This window comes from Coptis chinensis, chromosome 3 (genome assembly GCF_015680905.1).
Source record: "Coptis chinensis isolate HL-2020 chromosome 3, ASM1568090v1, whole genome shotgun sequence".
Taxonomy (NCBI): domain Eukaryota; kingdom Viridiplantae; phylum Streptophyta; class Magnoliopsida; order Ranunculales; family Ranunculaceae; genus Coptis; species Coptis chinensis.
The window spans coordinates 85,954,805-85,978,016 of NC_141458.1; the positions used below are offsets into that span (position 1 = coordinate 85,954,805).

A 23,212-nucleotide genomic window follows, 5' to 3' on the forward strand; every position below is an offset into this window, starting at 1 on the left:
TAAGAGGGTCTTATAAAGTGGTTTGTTTTTAATTTTAAGTTCCTCTTATAAAGACTTGTAAAATAGAAAAAAAATAAAATCATGACATCTTATAGATGGTTATTTGACAAATATAACCCTACTCTACATCACATTTAATTTGAATATATTAATTTGAAATAAACGATAGTTTGATTTTGGGTTTCAAATCAATTTTGATAATTAGAATATCAATTTTAGAAAACTACCTTAATAATTGGCGGTGGTAGTGGTAGTGGTCTTAATAAAAGTGGTGGTGGTAGTGAAAGTGATGATATTGGTTTTAATAGCGTGGATGGTGGTGGTGGTAGTAGAGGTGGTGGATGTCTTAATAAGCGGTGGTGGTGGTGGTTGTAATAGTTTTAATAAGATTGGTGGTGGTGGTAGTGGAGGTGAAGATATTGGTCTTAATAGTGATGAGTGGTGGTGGTGGTGGTGGTAGTGGTGGTGCTGATGGTGGTGGTGGGTGGTGGTGGTGGTGGTGGTGGTGGTAGTCGGTGGTGGTTAGGGGTAATGGAGTTATTTGGAAAATAAAATAATGAAAATGGAAGAAAGAGATAAATGAATTTGGGGTATATGGACGGGGGTGTTTGAGTCATTTTTCAAGTTATAAAGACTTATATTGAAGTAGATCTAATTTTGGTACTTATATAATTGGAACCTCTTATAAGACATTTCAGTAGAATGAATCTTATAAGAGGCAAAAAACAAACAAAAAAAATGTCCAAAATCACTGAGCCACATCTTATAAGAGGTTATAAGACCTCAAGGTCTTATAAGAGGCAAAAACAAATGGCCCCTTACTCTACAAATCCAAACCTCTCAGATATTGATGTTCAGCTGGCTGAGTTGCAAACTGGAGTTCAAATCAAGTTGAATCTTCACACATTAGTACAATATATAGTTGCAAGCCTGTGTAATAGACGTGGAAATTTGGTGCAACAAAGCATCCATGACATAAAAATAAAAACAACATCAAAAACGACAATCTCTGGACAACAAAGCAATGTTTTAAAAGTGGAAAACAAAAATCAATTAAATACAGTATATTTCCTTTTCCCAAGCTTCCGCGTCTACATTTTACATCAAATTTCAGAAAACTAATAAGCGAAAATGTTACATCTGTCATCAGAATCCACCATCCCATTTTAATTACTGAATAAAGTTTTCCAATATCAAGCTATCTGAAAACTGATATAATCACAGTTGCCATCCTTGCACCCCATCCTAGAATGAGAGTGACTAACACGCAACACGTATGTTAAAACATTTGTTTTAGCTTCTCGCAGATCTAGTTCTGTCCACTTGAATTGTCTGTGTCTCCATTGTTGAAAGGATTTGGGGCATAGACATGCCTCCAGAGACAACAATTTCTGCAGTCAAAGAAGATACAAGATGTCATCATATCCAAATGTCTACGAATACGTTCTTTCTTATTCACGCCTATTTTCCCATGTCAACTAGAAACACGTAAATCAAAAACTTTCACTTCTCATTCCAGACCTCAACAAAATGCCTACAGACCACAATAAACACTACCACGTCGTAGATTTCACTCGGAGGTCAAGGTCACAGCAAGTGAATGATAAAAAAAAAATTAAAAATAGGTTGTCAGACTGAGTAATGTTCTCAGGTTATTTCTTTTGCTCGAGCGGGGTTACAGTATGACCAATCAGATGATGAGATTAAGTGGAAGTGAGCGAGGCTCATCCAAAAAAATAGTTTGTTGAACTCATAGACAATAAAAGATATGCAAAGAATAACAAAATTAGACTTACCAATGCCTTCCCGAACCGATAAGTTCGGTCTAATGACATCTCTGGAATTAATTAAGAATACATCCCCTATGTAAAGATGGTTGGTAGGAACATAAACACAGAACAGCTCCTCTTCTCCGGAATAGCTCTGAATCAAGTCACGAACTAAACTTTTAGACCAATATTACTCTAGAGTCTATACCAATCAAATTAGACCAAAAAGAAAACTTAATGGTTATAACAAAAGTTAAACAATCTTGTGGTAAATTAACTGATATTGCTATGATGATTGTCATTGAAAGTCTATTGCTTACATAAGTTGTTAGAAGCATCTACAACTTAATAGGCAGTTGATTCAATCCAACTACTATGGCTACATGTACACATTGCAAATATAATGCTGGACGAAGGAGACTGATACTTTATTGGGCGGATGGCTGAGTTTATATCTGATACGCAAGCTTCCTATGTTTACATCTTTCGTGAGGTACTCAAACCACATGATCACTGTTTGAAGGACCCAGCACTTTAGTTTTTCCTCTTATATTATATTATAATCTTAGTTTCCTTCTTTCTAGTTTTCAGGGCTTGCAAGAAATCCCAAAGTTCTATCAATTGGGTTTAATTTATTTTTACAAATTGGTGTTTAGCCTTGTTTGCCTCCACCAAGATTCACATCATAAAACTGTTTTCCTAAAATAAATAACTAAAAGGCGGAAAGAAAAGAGAGGATGATGATCTGTCAGTACAATATGCAGCTCTTCTGTAATAAAAACCCAATTTTTCTTTACATTTTTACAACTGAAATATGCCTCAATCCTTTTGATTCCTTCATGAGGTATATGCAAGTAATGCATAATTGTGTTAACATGACAGCAATAGCATAGTTTCACTGTAAGATCAAAGCATGGAATTGACTTGAACCTGAAGGACGACAGATGACGTGATGAAACCAAATGCGTATTCGCCAATACGTGGATGCCTGATAATTGCAACTTCCTTGAAGGCCTGTGTATTTTGATCTGTAATAATAAAAGTAGACATCAGAAATGCAAAAATAAACATGTCAATAAACGAGAGAAGAACAAACCAAAGCATACCAGGTGATATGGCAGAGCTAATCTGTTTGGATGCATTGTAGATATGGCGAACAAATGGCATCCTTTTGATGAACCACTCACCAAGGCCCAGAACTGAAGCGCCCAGCCATGATGACATGAATACCCCAACCAAGAATATGAATGTTATGGAAGTAACAAACCCAAGACCTGATTTCACAAGGAAAGATAAGAACAAAGGACGTGGCCATATGTAGATATGCAGATGAGCATGAAAGTTAAATGTAGAAATACTGCCACAGAATCAAATGGAAAGTCAGGAATGAGGACAAGTATATACAGTGTGTTTGATGGCACAATTTTCCTGCTAAACACACTTTTTAGTGGAGGATATTCACAAACTTAACCATATGACCACCTTTGAAAGCTCTCATGAAGAATTCTTCTATCAAAATTTCCCCAAGCAATTGCAATTGTAATTTTTCATTGTACTCTTTTTTTTAGATCCCATCAATTGTATTGGAGAGTAGGGACTTTCTTTTATTTATTTATTTTTGGTTCAGTCAAAGTTTACTTATCATAAATAAACATAGGCTCAGATAGCCTACAATACAATAGAAAAGCATTACAACCATGCAGATAAATACCAATCACAGCATATCCAAACCTAGCAATTGGTTCAATCTAAACAAGAATTGCTCAAAACGACAATATCTAAAACTCCTTAAACACCTTGGACCACTGATATATGAGGGTGGGGAATAGTTCCCTCGTATTGTCCTATATCACAAAACTTTACAAAACAGTGGGTTTCCAAGGGCAAAGTTCCTTCATGCACCACCTTCAAGAGCACTCATTTCGAGTTCTTCTATCAAAATTTGCCTATGTGATTGCTACTGTGATTTTTCATAGTACTCTATTTTTAGATTCCATCATTGTATCCGAGGGTGGGGAATAGTTCCCATATATTGTCCTATGTCACGAACACCTATGGTCAAAGGTCTGAGCACTTGTGCTGGTTAAAACAAAAGACCCATATAATTCAACGTGTTCCATCCTAGTGAGCCTAGTGGATGGATGCTACAGTTTTCCACCTAGTGGAAGCCAACTCACATCCAAGACAATTTCTTACAATTATCATTCAACAAAAGATTTGACATATATACTGACATTACAACAAAAACAAACAGTTGCATTTCTTCAAATTGCAAAACTAAACTTTCAAACAGAACAAAATTATCCAATGCTCAGAAAGATGGTGCCATATTGTGTCAGTGGCAACCTCTACTGGGAAAAAAGTATTAGCAATATAAAACACATGTTTTTCTCAAACCTTGAACATTCAAAATCATCTTACGTCTCCTGTCCAGTTGTTACTCCGTCCTCACGTAGAGATAATAAGGTAATGTTGTTTAGGTATGCGTCGAAATCTATCCATGCCACAGTACATGCACTTTTTCCAAGTTCCAACATAGCGATTTTAGACAAGTAAAAGAAAATTGTCTTATATTAGCGACCATCCCATGCCCCCATGTTATTCCATTTTAAGCGATAATTTCTTTTTTTATTTATGATACAAATTTCTTTAAAATACATAGTACGTAGTGGAACAATTATCTATGAACTGAATCATAGCCATCAAAAGCATGTTGAGAATCTGTGCCTCTAGTAACCCAAAGCTAGGCCCGACTCCCAAGCACTAGCTACCTAGGCTCGAGCACAGCTCTTGCCCTATAACTGCATAGACCTAAAAATGAGATTTCTATTTAGAGCTCCAACATAGTCTACACAATTACTTCTAGTTGATCTTTATGAATCTACTGAATCTGCTACAATGCCAACTTATCCTCTCTTTTTCCTTTTCCTTAAAAGAGAAAAAAGAAAAGAAGGAGCTTCAATCCTAGGAGAGGCATAACTGAAAGACAGCACAACTGCACAACTCATTCTGCTTTTCTTCCCAGCAGAAGAGTATTCAGGAACTTTTATCCGACGTTGACATATATGGCAGGAAACGATACAGTGAAAATATTATTATTTTGCAGAAAATAGTTACCCACCGAAAATGTCAATTCCAAGTTGGGCATAGATTGGAGAGAAAAAACCATCCACAAAATGAATGAACCACCATGTAATGTAGAATGTGATTGCTATCGGAAGTAGGATAACACTGCAAAATGTAAACCAATGAGTAGCAAATACATAACTAGTTGTCACTAAAAAGGCACTTAAATCTCAAGTTGACACATCATCTTTTCAGTTCAAATATATATAAACAACAATACTATCCTATTCTAGACATAATATGATGCTTTTTGTTTTCATTAGTTGCCAGTAGCCTAAAGTTTCTCATGATAAGGGTACCAAAGTTCTTCACCGGTATTACAATGTGAAAACATAAAAGGAAATTTTATGTTAGCAAAGATCACATTTACAAGATGCTCTTCTCCCTCAATAAGGAGAGATCATGTATATCTCTTTTAACTATTTAATATGTGGGAGTAAACCCACAACATAGAACGCTACTAAGAATTACTCCCCCCCCCCCATTCTCAATACCATTAACAGTAGACGATTACTTAATTTACCACCCACAAGTCAATTGTAGCCTTTTATCATTTGCCTCTGATATGTTGATTTAAATTAACACAGGAAAGAAAAATACTTTTGAGCGATTAAAAAATGTTCAGAAAATTACAAGATGATAATATCATTGCGTAATTGAGTGCCCGACTGTCCATACATCATTTCTTCTTGACTACTAGTCTACAAGTAGTCATCTAATTTAAAGTATTCCGAGACATATTGCATTTATTAGGAGGAGTAAAATATGTACTTGCCCACCTATCAAAGTGTCCATGGGACTAATCCACACATGCACACGCACCCAAAAAAAAAAATTTATGTCTCTGGTCATTTATTATGTTACCAGGGACTAATAAAGATATAGGTTTAAACTCTTAATAATATTACAAGCTTGTAAGATGTTCAATCTAATTTTCTTTTGGACCATCTGATCATCTCTGTCCAAGTCTCACTTGGGGCCAGCTGGTCCTACCTTCATACCAATAGCTAGAGCTCCACGATGACATAACATCAGGGTAAAATTGTAGGTAAAAGAACAGGGGTGAAAAGATTCTAGCAATGAACAAAGGACAAAGATGAGCAATTTCTTTATTTTGAGATTCCAAAATCCTTCTTCCAGAGAACACAGGACATGGTCTAAATCATCAACACGAGTATCCATATTTGATTTTTCCTAAGTTACATTGACACGGGCACGTGTGTCGGTGTCCGACACGGACACGGGATGTCGGATACGGCGAGCTGTTGGAGATCGACACGGGGACACGGCCCATGTAAGAAAAGCCCAATAAAAATTAAGCCTACTTGCAATGTTTAGTTAGACATAAAACACAGCCCATATAAGAGAAGCCTAATAAAAATTAAGCCTATTTGCAATGTTTAGTTAGACATAAAATACGGCCCAAGTAAGAGAAGCCCAGTAAATTGTTTTGTATACAAGCCCAAGTTTTGAACAGGCATACAGGTCCAATGTTTAGTTAGACTTTTAGTCATTACCCAATATCCACCTCAAACACAAACCCTAGATCTAGATCTGCAACAAGAACTCAGCCGCCACCACCTCAAAAGTCAAGAGGAATAAATAAGACGAAGCTAAAACAGGTAACCCACTAACTCTTCTTCTAATCTTCTTCTTCTTCCTTTCTTTCTTTATTTCTTTATTTCTTTTTCTATTGTTTTCAATTTTTTCTTCTTCTCTTCTAGATCTGCCGAATTTTGCCGTTTTTAGGTGTGTCGACACGGTGTCGACACGGTGTCGACACACATTTTTTTTCAAAAGTGCCATATCCATGTAACCTAGGATTTTTCTCTTTTTCCAATAATTAATCCGTATTTGATGTGTATCAACATAAGAACTTTATTGTACTTACCTGCCCAATAAAAAAGGGAACCAGATATACTTTTGTCAACAAAGTTATTTCGTTAGTATTTGACATAAAAAAGACAGGAGCCAGGGTGAGAAAACACCATTAGGAAGTACTTAAACTGGAGATGATGAAAACAGGTTTCAAATAACCCTGTGTTTGCGAGCAAATTCATGAATGGGATATTTGGGCTCTGATCCCCCTAACAAGGAAATGGAGACATTAAATTGATTGTTAGCTTTTTCCATTTTGGTCCAAGGTTTTACATCTCAAGGTGTTCCAAACTCAGATAATGGCTGGATCACCTCGAGACTGTTTGAAATGTAAAAGAAAAAAAAGGGACCAGAACCTACTACTCCATTTGTTGTGTTGCATGGGTACGGGTACGAGTGTGCGGTTTGGACACGGGTACGGCGATTTGGACACGGCGAGGTCTGAAAATCAAGACACAGGGACACGGCTAATATTTTAATTTTATATTATATTTTATTAAAAAATAAATTATTTTAAATAGAAAAAATATATAGAGAGAGATTTTGATAAAGCCCATTTGCCATTTAAAACAAGTTTAGATCTTGAATATAACTATTCCAAAAAAGCCCAAGCCCACATTGCTTATTAAAAGCCCCATTTAATCCTATCTATGGAAGAAATAAAGAAAATAGCCCAAGCCCACGTCACTTATTAAAGCCCACATCACTTATTAAAAGCCCACTTTTTCTTAATTGTGTTAAATAAACCCTAGATATGGGTTGCAGCTGCCACCATTGAAGAAGATAGTGCACAGCCGACAACATCAGGTCAGTCTACTCCATTTCTCGCTCTCTTCCTTCTTTCTTAATCTTTTTTATTTTTTTCTTTGAAACTGAGTATAGATTCGAACGGCGAATCTGTGTCGTGTCGGTGTCGGTGTCGACACGACACGACGGACACGCCGGAATAATAAGCGTACCCATGCAACACAGTCCATTTGTCTCCATTTCTCATTGTAGCACTAGTTAAAGGACCACAAAACTCAAGTACCTTTTTGAGTAAAGGATTATTTCATTATTCTAAAAGTATCAAAGATGTGTTTAATTTATCCATCCAAATTTCCAGGTAAAATGCAAATTTTCCATCATTATTTCAGTAGCATAACCAGTCGACCCCGAGTTGATAAGCTAGGGATTATACTGTCCCATTTAAGGGGGGGAAAGGGAACTGGTGCATTCAGGAGTTGTCCTCCCTATGACATTGTGACTCAAGAGTAGGAATAGCAGTTCAACAATTATTATTATTACAGGCATACAGTCACCATACTAAAGTGTGGAGATTTTGCATATGAGTTTATATTATAATAATAATAATCTCTTATTGGTTGTTGTTGGTGTTGTTGTGGTTGTGGTTGTTGTTGTTGTTGTTGTTATTTTATTTATTTATTATTATTATTAATTATAATAACAACAACAACCACCAACGAGAGAGAGAGAGAATGAATGAGTATACAAAAAAAGTAGAAAAGAAAATGCTAACCATCCAGTCATGAACTTTTTTGAAGCCCAACTTTGAACAACTTTGGAAAAAGCCTGCAGAATGAAAGCATGATCAAGTAAGGAGGAATCCAAGTTGCTTCACCAAGCTGCAGGAGAGAAAAGAGTATGCAGAAGAATCTACAGAATCGCTATAAGCATTGATTAATGCCAAGAATCTCGCTTTCCTTCAAATGATTGTAAGTGAGAAAGTGAAAGAGTAGTTTCATCAACAGAAACTTTTTGAGTAAAGTAATTAAGATTATTTGGCCTCGTATAACATAAAGCCACAAACCACCAAAAACAACAACTAGAAGAAGATACATCTTGAGGGCTCTAAAAGAACTAAAATAAGATCAATGAAAACATGGCCGAAGTGTTGAGAACATACTCACCCTAGTAGATCAATAAATTTTAAGATCTATTCCAAGTATAAAATCCATTTAATCGCAAAATCTTCTTGGCCAACCCCCAAAAAATTGACCAAACGAGTACTCTTTTGTGAAATACTACTTGTCTCGTAGTATTGACATAAGTACAAGTTCATTCCTTAAAAAGAACGGAAATATTTGTGTAATATCTTTGAAAGCATGACTTCCAAAAGAAAATCACGGGTCAAGTTATAGAACAACAAGAATCAAACAGAACAGTTAATAATATTTTCATTTTTCACAAAATAAAAACACCACTTTCCAATCAAACTAACTCGTCAACAAATTGCCATAAAGTTTTTTAAGTCCAGTAAACCATTGCTAAAGCCTAATTCCTAATTGCTAATTTGAACCAAAAGTCAAAGAAAAGAGATCTATTATAAGTAGCTAATAAAATCCTAGAAGATTCTACTTCGAAGTATACCTAAACCACAAATACTGTGGTGATTTGGGAACAGTCTAATCTTCTCTAAATATCATTAAATTATGTCCCATCAGTAAATAGTATATACTTACAATTTTCCTTTCAGGTGCTTAACAGAGCAATGTGTATACAGTTTTATATTCAAGTAAATACTAATTAAATTAATATAAAACGAATTATGAAGTGTAACACATATACATTCCAAACTTCAACAGTCCAAACAGTAATACTTAATCCACATCACAAAAACTGTCCATAAAAGTTGTTCCAAGCTACTAAAATCAAAAGCCTAGTTTCCTTTTAACAACCAAATGATGTTGACGGTAAAACCTCATCTTTCAGTCAACTGAGATTCTATCAGTGCTTATTTCAAATTAAAGCATTCCACTGTGGATGGTAGTAATATGCGATTACACTCACAAGAACTCACACCCTGTATACTGCTACAAAACATTCCTTCTATGTATGTGGCTCTCATCCATCTGCTATATTAGCCCAACAAATGCCTGGCAGTGTCTTCGATCTTCATCCTCGTTAAACACAAAGAATCATCTACTGGTACTCTCATCCATGTCGTATGCCCTCAACTGATTAAAAATCTCAAATAAGCATATACCTTCCCGGAGTTCCCGCCAATCATTGCTCCTTAGATTGTAGATAGTAACATAAATGAATATTCACAAATTAGGCAATCAAGAGAATGAGATTTTCCTAGCAATGAATCCTTGCATACCCTGATGCTTCAGCTTGCTCCAAAGTACAAAAAGATCTTGAGGCCCCACCTTTGACTATTACAGATAACCAAGCAAGCCTCATTTCCCATTCTGAATCGCCTACATGGTGAAGACATATTCCACAATTTTATTATGAACATGCCATCGACCTGATGCTATAAGAGACTAGAGTTAGAGTAGACCTCTAATTGTAGTTCTTAAAGACTGCAAGAGGTACTGCCACTACAACAGGAGTTTCTACTCTGATACTTCACCCAGGACCACCTCCAGATACAATACCATTTAACAACAAAACTACAGCCAACAAAGTGTCGGATGGAAAAATAGATAAGCTATTTCTTGTAATTAGCAACATTAAACAGCACTGTCAGTTTCCTAAGACCTTGCCCTGCCATTATGCATCTTGAAACCGATTGCCTCACTGGTAAATTTTAATCACTGACTTTTAATTAACCAATAGTAAATGCCCGGGACGTCAATTTTTTTTTTTTTTTTTTTTTTTAACAATATGTGAGAGAATGTAACAAGCTATGATATGATATTATTTATTTAATGAAAAGGGGTAGGGGACCTCTATTAAAACCTCGCTTTCCGACCAAAAAATATATATATATATTATTTTTTTGATCAGTCAAGTATAATTTTATTAATATAACTAAATATAGATACATAAGGATGAGATATCCTACATTACAATTGTATAAAGTATAATATTTAGTTATATCATAAAGTATAAAACTTTGCTGTATATTCAAGTGTATGAGCTTTACAGCAAAGTTTTATACTTTATGATAACTGACCTCCCACTTCCTTGCTTATCTGACAAGGATTCCAGAGAAGAGGTGGTGAGAGACGAGAAGATAAAAGTTAAACAAAATCTATCAAAGGACAACATCGCCTGGGAAATCACAATGGAGATCAGAAATGCATGAATTTAGTGGCATGTTTTATACTTTTTACCGGTTCGAGACTCATAATCTTGATTATTTTTCTTCTCGTTCATGCTTGGACAATCTCTTGTTTTGACATTAGTAACATTCTACATCCTTCCAAACCTTTCACTTCGATCGTACTAGATCATTTTTAAAAGTCTTTAAATCCCCTTCCACCTACAAGAACGCCATTCTGTCTCAATTCAAAACATCGTGGGGCTACTGCCTAATAAGTAGTCAAACTAACTATACAGCAGTAGGTGCTTCAACATCTTCTTCTCCTCCTTAAACCTAAAAATTGGATTTGTAACAACTAACAACAGGTAACCAAAGTGACACTCTGGAAAATGATCTAGATCGACTCTTCCCCCAATCGAATGTGGTCCTAATTTCAGTATTTAATCGTACAAATTAGAAATAACATAAAAACATGAACGAAGGAACGAACCTCTCTACCGGTGTGAGAAGAAGCGGCGTTTGAAGAAGAGGGTTTAGAAGAAGCATCATCATCATCATCATCATGGATTGAATCATCAGCAACTGGAATGAGAAGTTCACGATCTCTTTCTCTGTTTGCCATTACAGCCGTTGGTTTATCATCGCCCATTTTATTTTTGAAACTTTCTTCGTCTTCTTATTATTTAACTCCAAATAAATAAAGAAAGAAAAAGAAAATTCAAAATAGGAGGGGTAGACTCGAATGAGTGACTTTGTTTATGACGAGGAGTGTATATTTTGGGGAAAACAGCGCATCTCAACCAAGGTTTTGTCTCTTTCTGTTTACAGTTTTATAGTTTTACCCCCAGTTCTTTCCTTTACGTGTCTACTCTCCCAATATCACACCACATCCAAATCAACTGTTATCTTTTTAGTCAATGTATGTAAAAAAAATTCATTGCCCTGTATCCTTTTAATAGTTTTCTAGCTTTACCCCCCCAAAACTTATACCGATTAGCTTTACTCCCCAACTCTTTCATCTAAAGGTTTACCCCCTAATTTTTTCATTTAGAGGTTTACCCCCAATAACACAACACATCAAAGTCAACTGAGTTTTACCGTAATGTTTTTAGTCAAGACAAATGAAAATACTCTAATACCATTTTCTATGTATAATTACATAAATACCATGTAACTTTGGCAAATACAAAATTATAATTCATATCATCTATAACACATGTCATGATCTTGTAAACTCTATTCGACAGCCATACACCACTCTAAGGGTGTGGATGTCATTTGATAATAATTGGTATATAACAAAATATATAATTATTATTTTTTTATTATATAAAATCATAAACTAATAATATAAAATTGTAATAACAAAATAATAATAATAAATGATAAATATATATATTTATACTAGTTTTTATAGTGGTAAAATGAATTATTAAAAGCAAATAAATTTTTAATTAATTTTAATTTTTGGATCGGATATTATCTGATATCTGATTCGGATATCCGAAATCGGATTTGGATAATTTTTTTAATATTCATCGGATTAAGATACGGGTTTGGATATTGGTATAAATTTTCGGATTCGGATACAACCATATCCGAATTCAAACCTATCCATTTGCACCCCTAGATGGTAGTGATGGTGTATAGCTGTCGGATATAGTTCACAAGATCGTGACATGTGTCCTAGATGATTTAAATTCCAATTTTGTATTTTCCAAAGTCACAGGATATTTATGTAATTATACCTATAAAATGGCATTAGAGTCTTTTCATTTGTGTTGACCAAAAACATTACGGTAAAACTCAGTTGACTTTGATGTGTTATGGTATTGGGGGCGTAAACCTCTAAATGAAATAATTAGGGGGGTAAAGCTAATTGGCTTAAGTTATGGGGGGTGAACCTCTAGATGAAAGAACTGGGGGGGATAAAGCTAATTGGCATAAGTTATGGGGGGGTAAACTAGAAAACTATTAAAAGAGTAAAGGGGAATAAAGTCTTTTTACATGCATTAACAAAAAAGATAACAGTTGACTTGGATGTGGTGTGATCTTGGGGGGTAAACCTCTAGATGAAAGAACTTGGGGGTAAAGCTAGAAAACTGTTCTGTTTATTACCAGATAATAATTCAAAGCGTACTCGTTATCTTTAGGCTGTCAATGGGCCGGGCTAGGCCCGAAACCCGATTGGATCCGAACTGATAACATAGGGACTTAGACTTAAAATTAGACCCGGTAGCTTTAATGGGCCAGTTCTGGACACACCTATGTCCGGTCCATTAGTGGCCCGGCCCGACATTTTGATACTTGTAGTTGTATTTTTTATTTGTTTTTAAGCTTTAAGAGTATTAGTTTAGATTAAACAAAGTTAGAACAAATAGAATGTGTAGTCTGTTGGATAACTTTCTAGTTGCCAGATATGAGACCAAGGTTCAATTCCCATGACCAACAAAGACTGTAATCGGACCAAGCCTGGACATACCTAGGTCCAGCCCATTGACAGCCCTAGTTATCTGATTATTTTTGTTGTTGGCTTGGGCTTAGGCTTAGGCCTTTATGTCTTGGGTTGGGCTCCAATATGAGAGAATAGTAGCTTTGATCACGCTGCTACTTCATGAGTTCATGCTTTATGGCACCTCTTAGAGCAAGTCCAATGGGGGCTATATGGGCTGCTAAAGGTAAATATAGCACCCCAGCCACAAAAATGTCATCCCAATGGGGCGCTAAAAGGGTAGGAGTAAAAAACCCAGCCAAAGTTAAGACATTCGCTAACAACTACCATAATAAGCTCCGGGAGACAGACGACATAGTTTCTACCGTTTGTTGGTTATTTATGTACATACAACTATATCGTCTGTATCTCCCGTTTTAATTAAATGGACGGATGGCAAACACTGTGTCGTCCGTACCTTCCAAACACTCAACCCGATTTAGACTTAGCCAAATTCAACCAATTTTTCACTCACATGCATTTACTTGTCATCAAAGCCTCAACCATCAACTCTTCAACCACCAACCTCATTTCTTGTGTCAACTTTATAGACCACAAATTGCTCAACTTTGTCTTCGCTCAAACTTTTTGTATTACTATTCTCAACTTTGCAACCTTTCTTCTCAAATTCATTATCAACTTTGCAACTTTTCTTCTCACATTCAAAATATGAGAACATGATGAATGACGGTGAGAACATGTTTGTACCTATTTTCTCGTTGTTTCAAGACATGCACGAAGTTACTCGTGATCATCGAGGCTCAATACCTGGTAGAAAGTATATTTATTGTGATCGAATCGACGATCGATCACAATAGGATTATGAGGGATTATTTCGTGCAATACCCGAAGTATCCCCTTGATATCTTCCGTAGGAGGTTTAGGTTGCACCGCCATCTCTTCCTCCGAATCTTGAAAGTCATCTCCGACCATGACAAGTACTTCACATACAGGGTTGATGGCATTGGAAAGTCATGTTTGACGAGTATATATGCAAAAGGTGGTTGCTTGTATTCGTTTGCTTGCATATGGTTGTGGTGCGGATGCGTGGGATGAATACGTTCAAATCGTAAAGAGCACCATTTTTGAAAGCTTTAAACATTTTTGTGATGCCATGTTGGCGGTCTTTGAGGAAGAATATTTGAGGGCCCCAAACGAATAAGACATTTAATGTCTACTTGTACAAGGTGAAAATCATGGCTTCCCGAGTATGTTTAGAAGTTTGGATTGTATGCATTGGCAATGAGAAATGTGTTCTACGGCCTGACAATGTACACATATATGACATAAGAATAAATCTACAATAATTTTAAAAGTCGTTGCCGATCAAGACTTGTGGATTTGACACTTTTTTTTTTGTATGGCGGGTTCAAACAACAATGTCAACGTACTTCAATGTTCTCACCTCTTTGACAATCTTATGTCTGGTAATGCTCCTCGTTGCAATTACACCGTGAATGGTTGCCAATACAAAATGGGTTACTGTCTAGCTAGACGATGGGATTTATCATAAATGGGTTACACTTGTACAAACAATCTCTCACCCAACAACTCAAATATATAGAGGGATTCTTTGCTAAGATACAATAAGTGTGTTGCAAAGATGTGGAGCATGCATTTGGTGTCTTACAAGCTAGATGGGGGATAATCAAGAGGCCTGCGCGAATGTGGAGTAGGGATGACATTAATCGGATAATAAAAATGTGTATAATTTGACATAATATGATTGTCAATGATGAACGAGATATTGATATTGAAGATTGACAAATTGACAAATTGACATAGATTGGGAGCCACCAGTCGCATTGCATGTTGTCGGGAATCGAAATGAGAAAATTGCAAGAAGACTCAACACATTTCATCACATTAAGAGCAGATAAACTAATGTTCGACTAAAAGTTAACCTCGTCAATCACCTTTGACAATTTCGTGCGAATCAAGGATTGTAGTATGAGTATTTCTATGTTTGTACTTTGAGTATTATTTATGTTTGTTATATAGTTTAAGTATTATCTATGTTTGACTTTATGTTGTTTCAAGACAATTCAAATTCAAATTGAAATTACAATATTGGAAATGAACTAACAACAACAATCGAAATGAAATAACTAAAACAACATTGAAATTAATCTAAGTAGTACAAGCACCACCCCCATTAAAAGCACCACTTGAAGTTCCAAACGTTCACTCTCTCTCCTTTGGCAAATTATCTCCATTTTCATCGTCTTGAAGTATTCGGCAACTTCCGGCTCAAGAGTAGAAGTATTTTGTCCTAATAATTTGTTGTATTATTTCCACTTCTTGAGCTCCATCATCTTCACCCTATCAGTGGCGGCATTCATCATTTGTACCAAATAATTCCCCATCATCTTGTAATTCTCTTCTCCTTTCTTCATCATTTATTTCTCACCCCTTGTTCCCGGTGGTCGTTTTTTTTTGGTTTCACTTCCACTTGCATTTCCACTTCCACTTCCACCTCCACCTTCACTTCCATCCCCAACTTGTGTAGGAAATGGATCAATTGGAACACCACCAAGAGTTGCCGACGGCGTTGTGAGTGTTGAAGGCACAACTTCGTCATCTACATCGAGAATGACGTTGGTTTGTCTCCTCAATGTAGCTGTGGACCGACTCTCAAATTCTTCATTCCATTTTGAGCTATCCTTGAGGAGGACCCAATAATGCTCAAATTGAAAGTGTGTGTTATGAGCCAACACATATGTTATTTTTGCCTTGACCAACCGATCTTGGATCGTTGTGCCACTTCTTGCAGTCATCTCCGAAGAGGAGATAATTCCCGCCTATTGGTTGCAAACTTTTTGGATGTGTCCAAATCGAGAGGACACCGAATTCTTACTTCTTTTGTTGTTTTTGCCAACTCTCTCTCTAAATTTCTCTAATATTCTATCTTAATAGTGTGTGACTCGTTGCCCCGCACCAACAATTGGATCTTCATTAACATATATCAACGCTTTACAAAGAGCCTCGTCTTCTTGAATTGAAAAATTGGTGGACCTTGTAGATTTTATTCATTTTGATGTGGTTGCATGTTCATTTGGATCGAATGTTGTACTTGGAGTAGTGATTGTTGTAGTTGGAGTAGATAGAAATTGTACGAAAACTTGGAGCAAATGGTGAAAGAGTTGTGTGAAGTAGTTGCTATAAATTTGCAATTTCAGAAAAACTAACCGTTTTTAGCCGTTGGGATGTCTGGACTAGACAGACGGCAGAGTTTATGCCGTCTGTTGCAATTTAACGTACAGACTGTAGAAACTTTGACGTTCGTATCCCGAATTTAACAGCTGCTAAAAATCCCCATTGGACTGGTTTTTCAAATTTGGGCTGCCAAATTTAGCTGAGACTGCTAAAAGGCCTATGTGTCACCTTTTAACAGCACATTATAGCTGCTCCCCATTGGACTTGCTCTTACAATGATAGCCTCGGAGCCTCTTTGACTATTTTAGTTTCAGTTTCATCAATTTCATGGCAAAGCTGGCTCAGAACTCCGAAACAGACAAGCAATTAATATAGTATAGGTAAATAGATAAAGATATTTACATAAGTGGACAATCATATTGTTGCCATTGCAAGGTAATTAAGTGAAGAGGGGAAATTGCCACTTACGCTCTTACATATGCATATTTTAGGGTCATAACATCTTCCCATACGTACCTTTTTTTTTTTTTTGGTAAATGCTGCAACTAGAACAATTGTTTTAACTTCTAACTACCATAAGATTTTGTTAGCTAGTCATGAGTTGTCAGATCTGTACAGCTTTACAAAAAACTTGACCATGTACTATTGTATGCACGTAAGGATTATGAACACCGATTACCATGTAGATACATCTCAAAAGCTTTACAAGAAAGGATCTTACTACCTGTCCAGGGTGAGAAACAGCAAAAACCCATAGGGTCATCTCCTAACCTACCTACAGCATCATCACATACCACTTTGGGCTACTTGGTTTGCTTGATGACTTCTAACCCCAAGGGAAGAAAGGATCCTCCTTGTTCTGGTAAATAGTGAACAACTGCTTGTAGTGGGACCTGGCCAATCTCTTGCACTCTTCAAGCCCCCTAGGTTCGTATCTCTCCAAGTCACTGATATTTTTCTTTACTTCGCCTTTCTCGCTTCCCTCAAGAAGAAAGGTGGCTAACCTAGTGATCCTGAAACACATTTGAATGAGCAAAAAGTAAATAGATATAACATATCTGATATCGGCAAACATATATATATTAAAACTGAAAGCCATTCTTTCTTTTCATAATTGGAAAACACAATAGTTTTGTTTTTCCACCATAAAACATGTCAGTGTTAAAGCGCCAAATAAGTTGATCTGTATACTAACATAAGACACGGCTTCAAAACAGCTACAAGAGCACATAGATGAAGGGAGTATATTCATTCTCAGCTTCTGAAGCAATACATCAGGGTGCTATTGAAACTCAAATATTTCATAATTACTAGAGTCCAAAGGGTCATGTGTCCCTTGTTTTCAGCTCTGTAATTAACTTATAGATGATGTTTCACAGAATGGCGAGTTGAGCCTACCAACTGCGCTAATGAAAAAAGCTACTAGACAGTAAACACTATCCTTTGTCTTATCATATGTTGCTTAATTTTGTAGCAGAAGATATATTCTATCACAATAGGTGACAACCAATCCAAGTCTAAAAAGTCAGAGAAAGGGAGAGAATTGTTCTTCTTATTCTTCCTCCAATTGCTCATTCAAAAGTTATCAATTTCATAATTTTAGAACTGTTATGAGACGAAGAAACTGTATTTAATAACTTCTAACTATAACCCTGTGTAAAAAATTAACATATATGAACACAAACCACAGTCGCTCCAGTATCTACACCAATTATACAATAGAACTTCCCACATGAAAACTTTAGATTTCGTCACACTAGACTCAATGTTTCCTCCCTGCTAAACATCTCCGATTAATACAATTTATAAGGAGGAAGTTACACAGACAAGGAAACAACTCTTCACCATTCTAAGGGCCCAAAATGTTACATGACCAGAAAATCCATAACGTGGAGCTGGGCCGGTAGAATGTGTAGGTGAGGCTAGTCCATCCTCTGCCTCCAGGTGAGGAGGCTGTTATGGATGCCAGTCTAGCTGGCCAGTTGTGGAGGTTGGTCCTCCTCTAAACTCTCCATCATCTTGAAACTAAGAGCCAAAACTCACACAAAAATTTAGAGAAAGTCGGATAGAAGTCTTATTCTTATTGCTCCTTTAAAATTTCTCATTTGATTCTCACAAGTCAAGAACTGTTTTGAGATGATAAAAAAGAAACTGTATAGAATTCAAACTGGGACACTATCTTACATCACCAAATGCTTGGAAAAAAAGACACATAAAGCAGTCACTCCAGTATCCATTTCACAGAAAGAACACTGAACACATAATATAACTTTCCATGCATATTGATCGATTCAGCAAATCCCTACAGTAGTCTAAGTCTCCAGGAGTCCATGGACAGTTTTTAAAGATCAATTGACCAAGTCACAATATCGAAAAAAAAACATAAACCAGTAACTTGGAAAGTAAAGCAAATGCAATCTTCATAACTATTTATACAAATGGAGCATGAAAGCTCAACAAAAATCACCTGTCGAAACTAAAGATGAGATATCGAAAAATTAAATACTTGTCCATTTTATTTTATTTTATTTTTTAATCATTAAAGCATGGTTTTACGACTCGGCCAGTTCAAGTTTTAACCGGCCGGTTTAACCCGGAGTCGGAGCTCACCGGGTCAATTTCTTTATGTTGAACTGGTTCAGCACGGAACCAGTTTTACCACCAGTATGAACTGTTAGGAACCGATGAACTCCGTGGTTCAACTGTAACTCAGTTAGAAAACGGGGTCTTTACTCAACCCGACCAAGTTGACTCAATTTAACCATTAGATACTTTATTTTATTAACCTTAAATGCATTGTAATTGCAATGACTTTTCTCAACACAGAACCAGACGGGTTTAACCGGTGGTTTGAACTGGAACCAGTCTGGTTCAATTAGGTTTAAAAAACCAGTTCATAAAACCATGCATTAAAGCCATAATATCCTAAATATAGAATTTATGTACATTGCCTTAGCAGACGGGATGGGCAGGTATCAATGTGCATCGTAACTACGACATCCTTCTTCCTTACTATCCAACTCATTCTGTGCATCACACCTCTTGCTCCATTAGCATGGCACTAAAACAAGTGGCACACCCAGAGAGAGCCCACATAACAGATGTTACATCGCAAAGTTATAATGCAATAGCTTCCCGATCATAGAAATTCAAACAAGTTTAGCTGTTTTGCTAAAGTCCCAACTTGTCTTAAAACACTTATACATGTAAATGAGGACCAAAAAGCTACGGCATGCTGATATAAATTTACCAAGAAAGAAGAAAAATACAGTGAATAAAAACAAAGCAGTAAAAGCCAACTTTTCATAATATAAGGAAACTATTCGATAGAATTTTGTATTAGAAAAGAAAATGAACTTTCTAACCCATACCTCCGTTCATCAGATTTACTAAATCCTCGACTAGTGAAATGTAAAGATTGCCCCATTCGTTTCTCTTGACGCTTATGCTGCTGATACAGAGCACAAACAGCTCTCATACAGAGTTTAGGTTCTGCTTCAAATGAAGTATCCATGTCGATAGCAGATTCCCAATTCCTCCAATTCCTATTAGCTTTAATCCTTGAATTAAACAGAGTATAAACATCCCCCGCTTTGTTGGGATTGATAGAATTACCTTCTCTCTCCCACTCATTGGGCCCATTAACACAAAATTCATTAAATTTTTTACATTCCCTGTCTGACACAGCGTCTTCTACTCCTTTCTCTTTACGATTCTGAGTAATGCTTTCTGATTTATTGTATGCAGTCCCACTCATCTCGAAAGGTCTCAAGGGAACACATTCATCTGTCCTCCTTTTCTCCTCACAATGTCTCAGTGAAATTGATGGATGACTTGAAGGATATAAAGACTGATCAATATTTTCACCCTGATAAGAGACAGTAGGAGCCCAACAACTCTGTTTACCAGAAGAATCTGAGTGATGTTCGACTCCTGAACCCTCTTCTCTATGTTTCTGAAGTTTAGCAATTGGAATTTGATCATCATCCTCACTGTCACTGCTGACCAATTTTAGTCTCCGCTTACGTTTGAGTGGTGAAACTTGTGAATATTTCTCTCCACTGCTGCTTCCATTTTCCTCGAACATCTGATTTGAACAAGCCCTCTTCACACTATTGTTTGAAAGGCTTTTCTCTGGGACTGTTTCCATATCATTGTCACTATCGGAGATTTCAATTACAGTTTCAAATCTCGGTCTTTCAATGCCCAGCTTGGGTGAACCCCGCTTCTCGTCAGAGGTTCCTGTTAGTTGAATCACGGTGTTCTTTATACCTCCGCTTCCATGTGCCATCTCAGATACGGACTCTTCCTTAAGATTAGCCAAAGGCTTGGATAACAAGTTAAACACAGGTGGGCCTGTTAGATGATCAAAAAGCATAACAAGACATTAAGCTAACTGTTCTCACTAAATCAGGCAGCAAACAAATGCAATGTTATAGTAACTAGCTAGAGTAGCTCAAATAGTCAAATGCATGAGGGGAGAAAACAGTAACAGAAACTAGATTCATAGGGTATGTGAGTATCTGCACAAATGGAGCCTTAAACTACTACCACTCATAATATGTTGCATGAGCACTTCAATAATAGAAGGTATACCCCCATTCCTTTGTGTGTATACGTGTGTGTGTGTGTGTGTGCCCCTGCTGATCAATTTTGTTTCCACTTCGCAGCTGTGTCCATGTAACAATGCAAGTTATATAGACACTGTTATTTTTGCTGAAGCAATTGATAAACAGACATAAGCTTGCCCTGCTAGATTATCAAAAGAACTCTGAAACACGAGATGTCAGATCTGCTTGCACTAATCACGTGTAAAATTGAGGTTTTTTCCCTTTGAAGGGATGGAGTTCCCACCTAGAAGCAAACCTACGATGACATCAAATTCTAGATATAGTGGCTCTGATTGTGTACATATGCCTCTTATTATAGTCATAGACTTTCTATTACTAATTGGCCAAACTAGAGGGTATTCATTGAGTTGCTATTCACCATTTGGTGTACTCCAGAGATCGTCAGCTAAGGTTTCCATACAGCCATTTTACCCGTACCAGAAAAGATCAACTCATACTAAAAACAACAACACATAAGAAAGAAATAAACATTGTAAACTAGGCTACTTCAAAGCACATGACCATGCTTGAACTAAAAGGGCATAGTCTCTTCATTTATACATCAAATACATGGAAATCAAAAGAGATGTTGCAGATAATTATAATGAAGTAAAGTTTAGCATTAATACCTTCAACTTGGCCAGCACCGCTCCCTTTAACAGGGGAGTGAGAGATGTAACCAGTATCCACCGATTCACGAACTCCTCCGCTGCAACTCAAACCCTTTTCTTTGATATTCAACTCGGAAGAACCGGAACCATTTACTTCTCCATTGGTTTTACAGTTTCCAGTTTCACCTTCCTTCTCTTCTTTGTAGGAAAGATCAGCTCCAACTTCAAAATCTGGTGCTAAACAAACCAAATCCACTACTTCTTTTTCTAACTTTGCAACACGGGTTTCAGTCACTTTCTCCCGTTTCTTATACCCTTCAATTTCTTTCCAAGCACGGGTTTTCATCTCTTTCACTCTTTTCTTATACTCTTCACTCTCCTTCTCTGCTCTTCTTTTATCACATTCCAATTCTCTAACACGGATTTCCATCTCTTTCACCCTTTTCATAACATTGTCACTCTCTTCCTCTACTCTTCTTTTATCACATTCCAATTCTCTAATCACCCGTTTAAGTTCAACCACTTCTTTAACTCTCTCCCTATTCACTTTCTCAACCTCATTCGACAAACTACTAACCCTTTCCACCCCCCTCTTCTCTCGTTCACTCGCAATCTTACAATCTTCCTCCAAACGTATAACTTTCTCCCTAAGCTCATCACATACAAACTTATATTCCTTAACCTCATTTTCAAAAGCTATCCTATTAACTTCCAACTCAGCATTTTCTTTCTTCTTCATATTAAGCGCAATCGCGTAAGACCCACACTTAGCCGTATAAGTAACCAACTCTTTTTCCAACTCACCTATCTTTTTCTTCATGTCAGAAACCCTAACAAATAAACAAAATAAGGTCTTTACTTAAAAAAAACAGAGTTTTAACTTTTAACAGAGTATACATTTTGCATTTACTTTAACACAGCTACATATCTAAGAAAAATAAGACTACAAACATGAGAGAGTGGAAAAAAGAGCTTACAAAACGAAATCTTCAGAAGAAGTCGTGGTTGGAGCGTTTTGAGTGGAAGACTGAAGTTTGAAAAGAGGGAAAGAGAGAAAGTGAGAATATGAGGAGACTGGAATTTTCTAGGTAAAGGAGTGATGCTTGCTGTAACTAGAATCATTTTTTGTGTATGAACAGAATGATCTTGTAGTCTATAGTAAGAATGACTTATTTTACAGCGACGTGTGGTAGGTTGTTATTAGTTGAATAGTCCGAATGATTTGAGTCTTTAGATATTTGATGCGGTGTGGATATGTGAGAATGGATGAGAAGGTGCCAGATGTCAAATGTGTATGTTGTTTTGAGGTAGTTGTTTATGGGATCATGTTCTCGGAAGTGGATATTAACAAAAACAAATCTATTTAGACTCCCTTACTAACTCTACTGTGGGATCCATATCTTACAGGCATCTAAATTATATATTTCTTTCCAAAAATAAAAAAAAATAAACAAATAAACAATTAATAATTTATTCAATTAAATACTTAAAATTCAAAATAATAATAAATAAATAACAAAAAATTTATTTTTTATTTTTTTTAACTAGATTAAGGGTTATGGCTGACCCTGATCTGT

The 23,212-nt window shown here is 36.4% G+C and overlaps 2 protein-coding genes and 1 long non-coding RNA gene across 3 annotated transcripts; 1 reads left to right on the top strand and 2 right to left on the bottom strand.

The window, feature by feature from the left end:
- Nucleotides 1-1,010: 1,010 nt before the first annotated feature.
- Nucleotides 1,011-11,692, bottom strand: LOC147511294 (protein CONTINUOUS VASCULAR RING 1-like). The gene is made up of 7 exons (XM_086603001.1): nt 11,258-11,692; nt 8,293-8,345; nt 4,891-5,000; nt 2,876-3,043; nt 2,700-2,797; nt 1,797-1,923; nt 1,011-1,391 (listed from the first exon to the last, which is right to left on the bottom strand). Exons 1-7 carry the CDS (start codon nt 11,414-11,416, stop codon nt 1,294-1,296), a joined length of 813 nt encoding a protein of 270 aa, XP_086459127.1. The 5' UTR covers nt 11,417-11,692; the 3' UTR covers nt 1,011-1,293.
- Nucleotides 8,337-11,441, top strand: LOC147511295 (uncharacterized). Its single transcript, XR_015219315.1, has 2 exons — nt 8,337-10,607; nt 10,738-11,441. It is a non-coding gene; the product is annotated as an uncharacterized LOC147511295 (long non-coding RNA).
- Nucleotides 11,693-16,811: 5,119 nt separating the features above from the next.
- LOC147511296 (uncharacterized) lies at nt 16,812-22,755 on the bottom strand. Its single transcript, XM_086603002.1, has 4 exons — nt 22,613-22,755; nt 21,654-22,465; nt 19,786-20,770; nt 16,812-17,427 (listed from the first exon to the last, which is right to left on the bottom strand). Exons 2-4 carry the CDS (start codon nt 22,453-22,455, stop codon nt 17,241-17,243), a joined length of 1,974 nt encoding a protein of 657 aa, XP_086459128.1. The 5' UTR covers nt 22,456-22,465; nt 22,613-22,755; the 3' UTR covers nt 16,812-17,240.
- Between the last annotated feature and the right edge of the window lie 457 nt (nt 22,756-23,212).

What these genes read in the sequence shown, in the direction of transcription:
- LOC147511294 (XM_086603001.1), bottom strand. Translation starts at nt 11,416, where the DNA reads ATGGGCGATGATAAACCAACGGCTGTAATGGCAAACAGAGAAAGAGAT. An exon ending in CTTCTCACACCGGTAGAGAG is followed by an intron (nt 8,346 to 11,257) that starts GTTCGTTCCTTC and finishes TTCATTCTGCAG; the next exon opens with GCTTTTTCCAAAGTTGTTCA. An exon ending in ACTTGGAATTGACATTTTCG is followed by an intron (nt 3,044 to 4,890) that starts GTGGGTAACTAT and finishes TTGTGAAATCAG; the next exon opens with GTCTTGGGTTTGTTACTTCC.
- LOC147511296 (XM_086603002.1), bottom strand. Translation starts at nt 22,455, where the DNA reads ATGAAGAAAAAGATAGGTGAGTTGGAAAAAGAGTTGGTTACTTATACG. An exon ending in CGGTGCTGGCCAAGTTGAAG is followed by an intron (nt 20,771 to 21,653) that starts GTATTAATGCTA and finishes ATCATCTAACAG; the next exon opens with GCCCACCTGTGTTTAACTTG. An exon ending in AGTAAATCTGATGAACGGAG is followed by an intron (nt 17,428 to 19,785) that starts GTATGGGTTAGA and finishes AATGTGTTTCAG; the next exon opens with GATCACTAGGTTAGCCACCT.